Source organism: Schistocerca serialis, chromosome 8 (genome assembly GCF_023864345.2).
Source record: "Schistocerca serialis cubense isolate TAMUIC-IGC-003099 chromosome 8, iqSchSeri2.2, whole genome shotgun sequence".
In the NCBI taxonomy this organism is placed as follows: domain Eukaryota; kingdom Metazoa; phylum Arthropoda; class Insecta; order Orthoptera; family Acrididae; genus Schistocerca; species Schistocerca serialis.
Window position 1 is genome coordinate 285,241,544 of NC_064645.1, and position 12,067 is coordinate 285,253,610.

Consider the following 12,067-nt stretch of genomic DNA (forward strand, 5'->3'; position numbering starts at 1 on the left):
ACTAAGTTTGATAATTAACACTCGAGGGTAAAAAACGAAGTAGGCAGTTCGCTACCGCCAGTTCGTTATTTTTCGATAAAGAATTGTGAATTTTGTAAAAATATGGAAGCCAAGTAAAAAAAACTTCTTTCTCTGAAAAACTTATTAAGTTTTAAATAACTACCAATTTCGTGAAAGTTCGATGTCTGTCTACGAAATAAGGTCTGATCTTTGATGCGTAAGATAATTTCAACGAGCATACAAAAACCTACGATTTTTGAAGGTCTCCTTGTTCAAAAAACAGTATTAGTGCGTCCTTGAGTTTATACTGTATATCTGTATCAATGTTCTGTGAACTACTGATAATCTAGAAAGCCACACGTTATCGGAATTAGCAGTTTTCCTTGCACGCAATATCGCAAGTCACATTCCTTTGACTTCCGTCTCGTACACTCAGAGTCTGCTATAAATACTGCCAGTTCAGATTTGTTGAACAGTGCGAGAAGACACGTAAGACACAAGTGATGGCTGGCCAAAAGTTTCACATGAAGGTATGAATGAAAATGTTACATAAAGGCAAACTTGCTTTTTCCACTATTATCTATACTGATGGTAGCTTACTTCTTTGTACAAGCATATCTTACCGAGTGACATAAAGCGAGATCCTTTGATATATGTTCCCCTGGGCAAAACTTTACTCCTCTACATTTTAACATTAGTGACAGTCTCTTTGACATCATTATCCAAACCTTCAGTTTGGTAGTGAGAGCTAGAAATCCTCTGACAGAAGTATCTCCGTATCTGATGCCAATCTTTTTTTATCATTAGAAGTTCTTGTTCACTTCTTCCTGCACCAATTCACTGTAACATTTACATTTAGTGCTACAAAGATACTCCACAATCCACCGTACGGTGCGTGGTGCCGTGTACCCGGTACCACTACTAGTCGTATCGTTTTCTGTTCCACTAGTAAATGGAGCGAGGGAAAAACGACAGTCTGTATGCGTTCGTATGAGCCCTAATTTTTCGTATTACATCTTCGAAGTCCTTACGCGCAATGTATGTTGGCGGTTGTAGATTCGCTCTCCAGTCAGCTTCAAATGACGGTTCTCTAAATTTTTCTTCTTACAGTTCCTCGAAAAGAATGTCGCCTTCCCTTCAGCGGTACGCACTTGAGTTCCTGAGGCATCTCCGTAACACCTACGTGTTGTTCGAGCCTACCGGCTAGAAATCTAGTAGCCCAGCCCCTCTCCAAATTGATTCGACGTCTTCCTTCAATCCGATCTGGTATGAATCCCAAACACTCGTGCAGTAGAACAAGTCGCACCATCGTCCTACATGCAGTTTCCTATACAAGTGAACCCATCTTTCCTGAAATTCGCCCAATAAATGGATGTGGACCATTCGCCTTCCCTAGCACAGTTCCCACAAGCTCGTTCCATCTCATATCGCTTTGCAAAGTTATCCTTAATACTTAAACGACCTGACTGTGTCAACCAGGAAACTAGAAACACTGTATCCGTACATTACAGGTTTGATTTTTCTACCCATCCACGTGAACTTACGTTTTTCGACATGTAGTGTTACCTGCCATTCATCCCACCAACTGGAAACTTTGTCTAATTCGTCCTGTATCTTCCTACAGTCATTCAACTTCCACATCTTACCGTACAGCACGGCATCATCAGCAAACAACCGCAGATTTCTGTCCACCCTGTCCCAAAATAATTTATGAATAAACAACACCGGTCCTACCACACTTCCCTGTGGCACTCCCGGCGGTACCCTTGTCTGTTACAACACTTGCTGTCCTGGACAACATACTGTGTTCTATTGTTTAAGAAAACTTCGAGAAACTCACGTACCTGCGAACTTATTCAATATGCTCGTACTTTAGTTAACAGCCGGCAATGGTGCACCCTGTCACATGCTTTCCAGAAATCTAGAAATATGGAATCTTCCTGTTGCTCTTCATCCATAGTCCTCTGTATATCATGTGAGAAAAGGACGAGCTGAGTTTCGCACGTGCAATGCTTTCTAAAACCATGCTGATACATGGACATAAGCTTCTCAATCTCAAGAAAATTTATTATATTCGAACTGAAAATATTTTCTAGAATTCTGCAGAAAACATAAGCGTAAGGGTCCGTAATATTGCGGTTCCGTTCTTTTGCCCTTCTTATATACTGGAGCCACCTGTGCCCTTTTCCAGTCTCTTGGGATTTGTGCTGGGCAAGAGATTCATGATAAAAGCAAGCTACGTAAACGGTGAATGCCGCAGAGAATACTTGTAAAATCGAACTCGGCTTTTAACAGGGCCTTGTGATTTATTTGCGTTCAAATTTTTCATTTGTTTCTGTACGTCAGGAGCGCTGATTACTATGTCATCCATACGGGAGTCTGTCCAGTGGTCAAATGGCGGTACTTTTGTACGATTCTCCTGTGTGAACGATTTCTTGAACGAGAAATTTAAAACTTCGGCTTTCGTTTTGCCATCTTCAACTGCCACATTAGACTGGCACAAGGTACTGAATGGAAGGCTTACAAACTCTTATCGATTTTACATAAGACCAGAATTTCCTCGGGTTCTTGGCCAGATCTATTGCTAACGTGTGACGGTGGTAGTTGTCATATGCTTCGCGTATAGATCTCCTTACGGACGCACGAATCTCTACTAAAACTCGTTTGTCATCATTTGTGCGTCCTCTTTTGAACCGAGTATAAGACAGCCTCTGCTGCCTTAGCACCATCTGAATTACGTTATTAAACACTGGTGGGTCTCTACCATTTTTATCCTCTTAGTAAGCACAAAATTCTTCAGACCGCGACTTACATTCTGCTTAAACTTTGCCCTAATTTCTCAGCATCCATCTTGCTGGAACTAAGTGATCCCAATTCATCGTCTACGTGAGATACTAATAACTGCTTATATGTTCTGTTTAACAGAAACACTCTCTTAGCCTTCTTGACTAATTTATTAACTTTCCAAATCATAATTGCTATAATGACATCATAATAGCTAATTCCCATTTCTATAAGGTCGAGCCTATTTGTAGCTACAAGGTCTAGGATATTTCCATTGTGTGTGGCCCGCCGAGCTAGCTCCTCAAGACAATTTTCAGAAAACGTGTTCAAAAGTATTTCGCGTCACTGTCTATCTGTACCCCTAGCAATGAATCCATAGACATCCGAGGCCATAGCCGGTAGGTTAAAGTCGCCTCCAATCAGTATTGCATGATTTGCTATTGAGCCTAGACTTTCTTTGGATGGCTCTAGAACTGTCAGAAAAGAATAGGCTGGCCAATAGACACATCCAAGAATTAACTTGCTTCCACTTGCACCTGTTATACGCGACCGGACGACTTCGACCTCGCAAGAGACAATGTTTTTGTCGACTGCAATGAACACTCCCCCTCCTTTGGTCTCTAATCTGTCTTTCCGACATACGTTCCACGATCCGCAAAGTAGCTCAAAGCTGTCCCTTTAGATTTTCAATCAGTTCTCGGTCCCAAAAATAATTTGAGTGCGAGAACTGTATTGGACGCAGTAAATTCTGGAACTTTATTTCGAATAAATCGGCAGTTTACTAACAAAATTATGACTGTCGAGGTGTCTCTATTCTGAACGCCGTTTGACCACTCTTGCTCCATATCGACTGGCGAGTGTGCATAAGAGCACCTCATGCTACCTGAGTAGGAGCTTCCTTTGTGTAGTGCACAAGGGGAGTCCCACAAATCCCCACACGATAACGCAGGTCTAGAAATCTGCAGCCAAGACCGTCACAGAGCCTTGGCTACAGATTCCTAGATCTGCGTTATCGTGTAGGGTTTGTAGGACTCCTCTTGACCGGTCAGGGTGCACTACCCAAAGGAAGCAACGTCACAGAGTCGGCGAAGTCTCTGGTTGAGAACCTCCTCTCGGCTCCAAACAGATGGTCCCCTATCAACTCTGGGAACAATGCTGCAGCCTGCAGTCAAGGCCAGCAGTCTAAACCATCTCCACCAGCCGCCTGTATGAAATGAGGATGGCCTCACAACTCATGCGACAGGCGTCGTTGGTGCCGATGTGAGCCACAATTTGCGGACGACTGCACCCTGCACGCTCGATAGCGGCAGGCAAGGCCGCCTCTACGTCTCGAATGAGGCCCCACGACATATCGAGTGCACAATGGCATTCTTTCCAGCCCTGAACGCTTCTTAAGGGGCTCCATGGAGTGCCTAACATTGGGGCTTCCAATAACTAGTAAAAACCTATCCCGGTGTTCCTGCTCTGACACTGTTGAAGGAGCGGCCACCTCTCCTCCCACAGGGTGTAAGGGCGACTTCAGGCGGCCAGTCTCCACATTGGCCCTCCGCTTCGAGCGACGCTAACTCATTACCACCAGCCACTCACCCTACTGTGAGGGCGGATCCATCGCGGCGGGTACACTTGGAGATCTCTCGGAAGCAGAGCTCCTGGGCAATACAAGCGATACCCGAGGTGTCCAATGCGACGCGCCATATTCTCTGCTACCGCTACACCCCGAGGAAGCAGCCCGAAGGTGACTGACAGTAGCCAAAAGTGCATTCGGCTGATCGCGGACTGCGGCCAGGTTCTCCTGCGTCCGCACGCAGCATGCCCGCATTCTAGCCATCCTAGTAAGAGTAATCGAAGACGTATACTATGAAAGCAGACAGGATTCTAGCTGGGTAACTTGCTACTCTCCTGATGTTTCACCAATGGACACTGATACGTTAATGAACTATGTAGCTGGCTGTTCAGTGAGCAGCTACCGCGCTACAGACTGAATGAAATTTAACCTCTTAGCCGCGCGGGATTAGCCGAGCGGTCTTAGGCGCTACACTCATGGACTGTGCGGCTGGTTCCGGCGGAGGTTTGAGTCCTCCCTCGGGCATGGGTGTGTATGTTTGTCCTTAGGATAATTTAGGTTAAGTAGTGTGTAAGCTTAGGGACTGATGACCTTAGCAGTTAAGTCCCACAAGATTTCACACACATTTTTTTAACCTCTTAAACGGAGAAACGTGAGGTCTCACGGCGGACTTCTACTACTCTGCCACACACAACTGGTTTCATCAAAGTGTACGGGCCTGAAAATGGCGTTGACGCAACGTCGAAACTACTAGCCAAATAAATATAAAATCTTAAGTACAGCTGGAGGAGTTTCATTTTTAATAAAATTTATACCAACTGTGTCCCACCATAATCCAGTTTAAATATGGATGTACCAAGACTGTCTCTTATAGTCTGTTCTTCCATTTTCTATCTTGCATGTACGTACAGTTGCGTGCTCAGGGTGAAGTTATGCACGAATTCTGTGACCCTATTTGCTACCAGTAGAACTTCTATGTTGAAAATATTTTCCACTGCCAGATTACAATATTTCTCTTGGATCGTTCGGTTACTGGCGTGCTATGTATGACAGCATGTTCACATATTACGTTGCGTCCACAGCACAGCTGCTGATAATATTCCATACACATGTAGTAAGCTGAATAACGATCTCATTGACAAAGTTGTTAGAACTGTTGCAAAGTTGATAAAAATCATATCAATCGAAACTATCGCGCAGGGAAGTCCGTTCAGTTCAGTTCCGTTACCACCAAGACATTACGGGTTGCGGAAAATTTATTAAAGGACGTTCTGCTGAGATCTATAGTACATGATATTGATTCGCTCACACATTCGATTGATCTGTTATTGATAAAAATGGTCAGATACGGACCGACTGGACTCTTAAATAAGAATTCGCTCATTTTAACCATAAATTAAATGGAATAGTATTCCATCCCTGGGCTGTGTTAGTCAGTTATGAATTGGTATCACTGTTTACCGTGCTTCCGCTTAACGAGGTGTAGAAGCAGTTCAGTTGGGTTGTTTCCTGCTGCTATTGCGGAACTGTTTAAATATTTTCTCACGACCACATAATTTACATGGAACGATGACACTGTTGGCTTGACTATGAGGAGCCCCTTCATCTCGGTGATAGTAAATTTCTTCACGGTAAACCCACAGAACAAACATTAGGAACTCTCAACCAAATACACAGATGTATGATTCGTTTATGTCGTGGGAACCTGGCAGAGAGAAACTACGTGGCTTAAATTAATATCTCATTGGATTAATACAAAGATATAATTCAGTATTGAAAAGATGGTAAATAGACTGTACTTACTCTTCAAGGAAGATCATGGTAGCCTTACAGCCACACCGGATACCGAAAATTTACGAAAACGGACCGTTACCTACGTCGGGATTTCAATCACTGCCCTTGACTAAAGCGAAGTGCTACAGAAAGTTAGCGATTGGAACGAGGAACATCTGTGAACCGAAGTTGCTCGACACGTAATTGGAATATCTCACCAATGTGTTGCGGAAGAGTGGATATTTGTACACAAAGATAAAGTGATCATAGCAATGTACATGCGTCTACAAGTTCCCAGCATTACCTGCTTTTCATTAAAAAAGTTACTGACCCCACAGAAAAGATCTTGACGATATAGAATATCGTTTTTAGAAACAAACCCTCCACAGAGACACATGAACACCTATAATCGACCAAGGATGCTCGCAAACAGCTTGGAAAAGCAGGGATTTACTGGATGCCATGCAGTTGTAAAAACAGTAATTTTAATCAGATGAGGCATGATGTGAAACTATCTGGCTTCCCTGGTTGACGAAGTTGTGTACTAGTATTTTACGATGAGGTAGTAACAATAGCAGACGCAATAACGACCTATTGCGCCCGAGTTTCCAATACATGTGACGTCATACCTCTCTGTGCGGCAGCACGCTCAAACGGATGTTACTTCAATCACTTGCGAGCCAGGTTGTAGACTGAACTTTCAAAGAACTATAGTCCTCTTAAAGATGTCCTTTGTACATGAGAACAAAACATTGGGTTACCGCACGAAATATATCCGACCACGGCATAATAGCCCGAATTATTTTAACTTGTGTGACATTTCCTGTCGGGAAAGTTGAATTCTACAATCATTAATAATTTATGCCCTTAGATTAAAAATCCTGTTTGAAGACATCAGAGTCAGCCTGCACGTAAATAACAAGTCCAGGAAAATCAAAGAGAAAAAGATGAGGAAAATAGTTAAACAAAAAACGCAGCAGATTTAGTAGGCTTGGACACATTGTGAATATTTGCTGTAATAATTGCATAATTTCGTATGATGTCCTTAGAACACTAATATGTGTGTACTGTCGTAATCTGTTTTTATGGACCTCTGATTTCTATGTAGAAAAAAATTGTGTAGCCTCATGAGTCCTATATAAAGACACCTATTGTATGTAACATAAGTAACCACAGTCAAATATGTAGTATTTACCTGAGATTATCTGTTGCAGATATGGTTGGCGGCACCTCTTGTTGTGTCTGTCATAATTGGGTTAGTAAAGACAGAACATACGAGGGAATCAAAAGCTACTGACAGAGAGGCTGTGTTGGATGTCAACCCACCTCCTGTCATTGATGATGTATCACCATCAGTCGAGAGTCTGATCAGTGGATCAACTGGCAACAAAAAATTTCTCGATGGAGGAGACCGTGTGTGGCAGTCACCAATTAACATCAAAGACGGTAAATGGCATTCTAGAGTAAGCGCCAATATTGGAGATCTTGTTGACGGACTGTCAGCAGCAGTCGGTAGTGTAGTAACGACTGTTACAGACAACATAGGTTTGCAACTCAGAGGAAATAGACTGATCAAGTCATATAAAAACTCCAACCGTGACGAGAGGGAGACAAGGGTGAACGCCAATGTGGGAGATCTTGTTGATGGGCTATCAACAGCAGTCGGCAGTATAGTAACTACTGTTACAGACAACGTAGACTTGCAACTCAGAGGAAGTGGACTGAAGAAATCAGATCGAAATTCCAACCGTGGTGAGAGGAAATCAAGGGTGAACGCCAATGTGGGAAATCTTGCTGATGGACTACCAACAGCAGTCGGCGATTTAGTGACTACTGCTACAGACAGTATAGACTTGCAACTCAGAGGAACTGGGTTGATGAAGTCATCTCTAAACTCCAACTATCGCAAGAGAGAAACAAGGGTGAGGGCCAATGTGGGAGATCTTGTTGATGGGCTATCAAAAGCAGTCGACAGTGTAGTAACTACTGTTACAGACAACATGGGCTTGCAACTCAGAGGAAGTGGACTGATGAAATCAGATCGAAATTCAATCCATGGCAAGAGGAAGACAAGGGTGAACGCCAGTGTGGGAGAACTTTTTCATGGGCTAGCAACAGCAGTCGGTGAGTTAGTGACTACTGCTACAGACAGTATAGAATTGCAACTCAGAGGATCTGGATCGATGAACTCAGCTCGAAACTCCAACCGTGGCTAGAGCGAAACAAGGGGAACGACAGTGTGGGAGAGCTTGTTGATGGGCTATCAACAGCAGTCAGTGACATTGTAACTAATGTTGTAGACCACATTATTTTGCGCCATAGAGGTAAATGAATGACACATTCAGGTCTTAAGGATGAGCTGAGGGAGTTCATGTACGTATAATAGTGGTTAAGTTACGCAACACTAATAGTTTATACACTTAATTTGCTTTGTCTACCTCAGATTTAATAAATAAGAAATGATATAAATAATTACAAAGAGCTGAAGTTATTGTGTTTTTTTTTGTTACTATCCAAATCTTATGTTAATAAAGGAAAACACAGTTCGAAATACTGATTTGTGTGTCTCTCCTGATATAGTCCCGATATAATGTATTCCATTCATCTCTGGGCTATTACTGATAATCTAACACATCTTCGACTACATCTGTCAGGTTTAATTTAGAACATGTGTCAGTGCAATCATAAGTGGAGTGTTGTGTTTTTGGTTCAATTTCTGGTGATTAAGAATAAGTATGAGCGGGATTTTGTTTTTTTCCCTTTCTTAAGCTTCAATTGTTTTCATGGATCTAGTCTCGAGCATAACAGCCAACTTATAAGAACGCGTTATGTGTATTCACTGTGCTACTTCTAAAAAAAATTATTTTTGCTTGATGGGGAGTTGCTTACCGTCGTGTAATAGGACCTGGCTGCTTTTCAGTTGTGATGTTCGTGTATTGTGACAAGTGTCAGATCAAGTAGCCAGTCGACACGTATTTAGAATGAACTAACAAAATATATCCATTCGAACCATACTTCCTATTTATATCTACTACGCCAGCCCAAAACGTTCCTAAATTCAATTAATAAAGAAATAGAGAAATGTTAAGGTGGTATTTCTAAAGTTTGGTGTACTTGAGTACAACACACACAGAACATTCATTCAGCCATATGAAACTCTCAGAAAAGCTCTTTTTTGAGTCCTTCAACTCGGGGATCATACTGGTTTTAATTCGTTTACATTGCAAAGTGTTGATAATCGTGCGAACGTTTGGACTTCGTCGGTTTGAAGTAAATTCTTGCTTTTGGCACCAAGTCTCGTGACCCGTTACAGAAAAGTACTGTACGCCTTTTTCATTTAAACAAAGCGCTGCAGGCAGCAACACGTCGATGCTTTTATTCGAGAGTAAAAGTATGCAGGAAGAACACAGCACACTCTTTCTTCTTCTTCTTCTTCTTCAAAACGTGACGCCAAGGTGTTACCCCATTGCGGTTTGTGCCACAACAATGGTGACACTACGGCCAATCACTGCCTGTTCACTCCGGGTTGGTAGCATTCGGATATGTTATTTACAGCAGGAATAAAATCAGTCTCGGAATGTTTTGGATGGACGCTGTGCATCTTTCTGACGGACTAGTTAGCTATTAACTAGGTAACAAAGGGATCTGTTACAAAATGGTCAACAAATCGGTTGTCTTTCGAACGTGAATAGCGAATTTTGTGTTGAGTGTAACACGCCTTAGACGCTTTCCCCTAAACGTTCATGTTTGGGTCAAAGACGTCATGCGTGTATTACTTCTTCTCCTTCCTCTTCTTCTTTTTCTTCTTCTTCTCTTCAACTGTTAGGAAAAATTGCCTTTCATGGTACCCATGCTCTCGGTGTCCGTTCTCCTCTCTGTCTTTCTATCTTCCTGATCAGTCATAATTTCTAGCCTCTAAGGATAGTGTTTCGTCTGTATTCTTTCTAGTGTTCTTTCCATTTCCTTTTATAATCTAGAATGTTATCTTTTAGGCATTCTTTGCTTCTGCAATACCTCATTAATTAGCCTGTCTTCTATTGTGCAACCCTTAACTCTTCTCAGGAACTTCACTTCCTGTGCCTGAATGCAGCTTTCTCGCTTTTTTCCCTAATCAACCAAGTCTCTCTTCCATGGAGGAGCTAGGGGACTGCAAGCGTTTTGAAGAATTTAACTTGAGTACAAAAAAATGGTTCAAATGGCTCTGAGCGCTATGGGACATAACTGCTGTGGTCATCAGTCCCCTAGAACTTAGAACTACTTAAACTTAACCAACCTAAGGACATCACACACATCCATGCCCGAGGCAGGATTCGAACCTGCGACCATAGCCGTCACGCGGTTCCAGAATGTAGCGCCTAGAATCCTCGGCCACTCCGGCCGCCTAACTTGAGTAAATTTCTTAGTTTTGTTTTTAACGTTACTATTAATCGTTATGATGCTTTTGGCATGTACACGACATTCTAGGTAACTGAAGTGGATTACTTAGTCTAATATCTTCTGATGTATCACTCTTTTGGTTTTAAAGTGTTCTTTCCCCCTAAGGCCATTGACCTGCATTTACTTCTCTGTACTCGTAAAATGGGTTATGTTTCTCGTGCAAATTGCTGTACTCTAGATGAACAGCAGTCTCTGGTTTTGGTCACGTTATTGCGAAATTTCTCCAGTTTTTATTCATAATTTCGCAAACACCAACTCACTATAGACTATGTAAGATACATACGTCATAAAATTGCATTTTATTGTTTTCTAAACGTTTTTAAGTTCAAGAAGTACCCAATTAAATGCAAATATTAAATTTTTGGATTCTCAGAACGGCCACACTTCACTTTAATCACTGTCTTGCATACTGTGTGGATGTGAGGGGTCAATTTTTCAAGGGTTTCACTTAGCATTAGTCTCCCATTTTGCTGCAGGACCTCACACAAGTACGACCTTCTAATGATGACCCGTTTTTGGAGCCTTCTGTCCAACTCATCCCACGGTATCTCTGTTTGTTTACACTCAAGGGGCTAGGGGACCATTCCAAGCTTTTCAAAATTTTCTGGGTCTTTAGAGACTTTACATAGTTCTGACACGAGCAAAACGTATGTTTCGGGCTGTTGTCTTGCTGCAGGTAAACCATTTCCCAATCAGACGTAAACTAGATACCTTGGCATGTCGCTGGAGAATGGCATATAATCGTTTTGATTCATTTTTTCATCTACTTTCACCAGATCTCCGATTTTATTCCCTCCAAAAGACCTCGACCAACATCATAACTCTCCCTGTACTTCACATTTGGGTTTACGCACTGTGATTCAAGCGTTTATGAGGTAAACGGCGTGAGAATTGAAGGCGTTTACTTCAAAATATCTCGAACTTGGTACCATCAGTAAATAAGATTCTTTCCCAGACACATGCTGTCCAGTATTAGTGTGACGTAGCCCTCTAAAACCGTTTCGTCTTGCTAACAAAGTGCCACAGTGGTTTCACTGCTGCTTTATAACCCAGGAGGCGGTTTTCTGCGAAATGCCGACTCACCGTTGATTCATTCACTGATGTATTCCAAATTGTGCTCAGTTCAGGTTGTTTTCAGTTCAAGTTGTTCTCGGTTCAGCAACAAATTGAAGGTCAATTTTGAATCTATTACGTTGACTGTCACCAACAAACAATATCTGTGGCGCTCTGATATTTCACTGGGTGCTTCTGAGCGATGACGATCATCTTAAGAGCCTGTATCTCGAAGCCAATGCATGGACTTGACAACTCCGCTGATGGCAATCTTCAGTTTCTTTGATGTATGTCGGACACCGTTGTCTTCTAGGAGCGAGTGCTACATTCTTTGGCTGCGTATCCTACCTTCACACAAGTCTGCCCATGAAATTATTTTCATGACGTACTCACTAGAATGTCCTAGAAAGAAACCAAAGCTATCTACATGCCGAGAATCCAAACAAATAAATTTGC

The 12,067-nt window shown here is 42.2% G+C and overlaps 1 protein-coding gene across 1 annotated transcript; it reads left to right on the forward strand.

Annotated features, from left to right (window-relative positions):
• The first annotated feature begins 487 nt into the window (after nucleotides 1-487).
• LOC126416313 (uncharacterized) lies at nucleotides 488-8,619 on the forward strand. The gene is made up of 2 exons (XM_050083974.1): nucleotides 488-530; nucleotides 7,336-8,619. The coding sequence occupies exons 1-2, from the start codon at nucleotides 504-506 to the stop codon at nucleotides 8,335-8,337; spliced, it is 1,029 nt and encodes a 342-aa protein (XP_049939931.1). The 5' UTR covers nucleotides 488-503; the 3' UTR covers nucleotides 8,338-8,619.
• The last annotated feature ends 3,448 nt before the right edge of the window (nucleotides 8,620-12,067 follow it).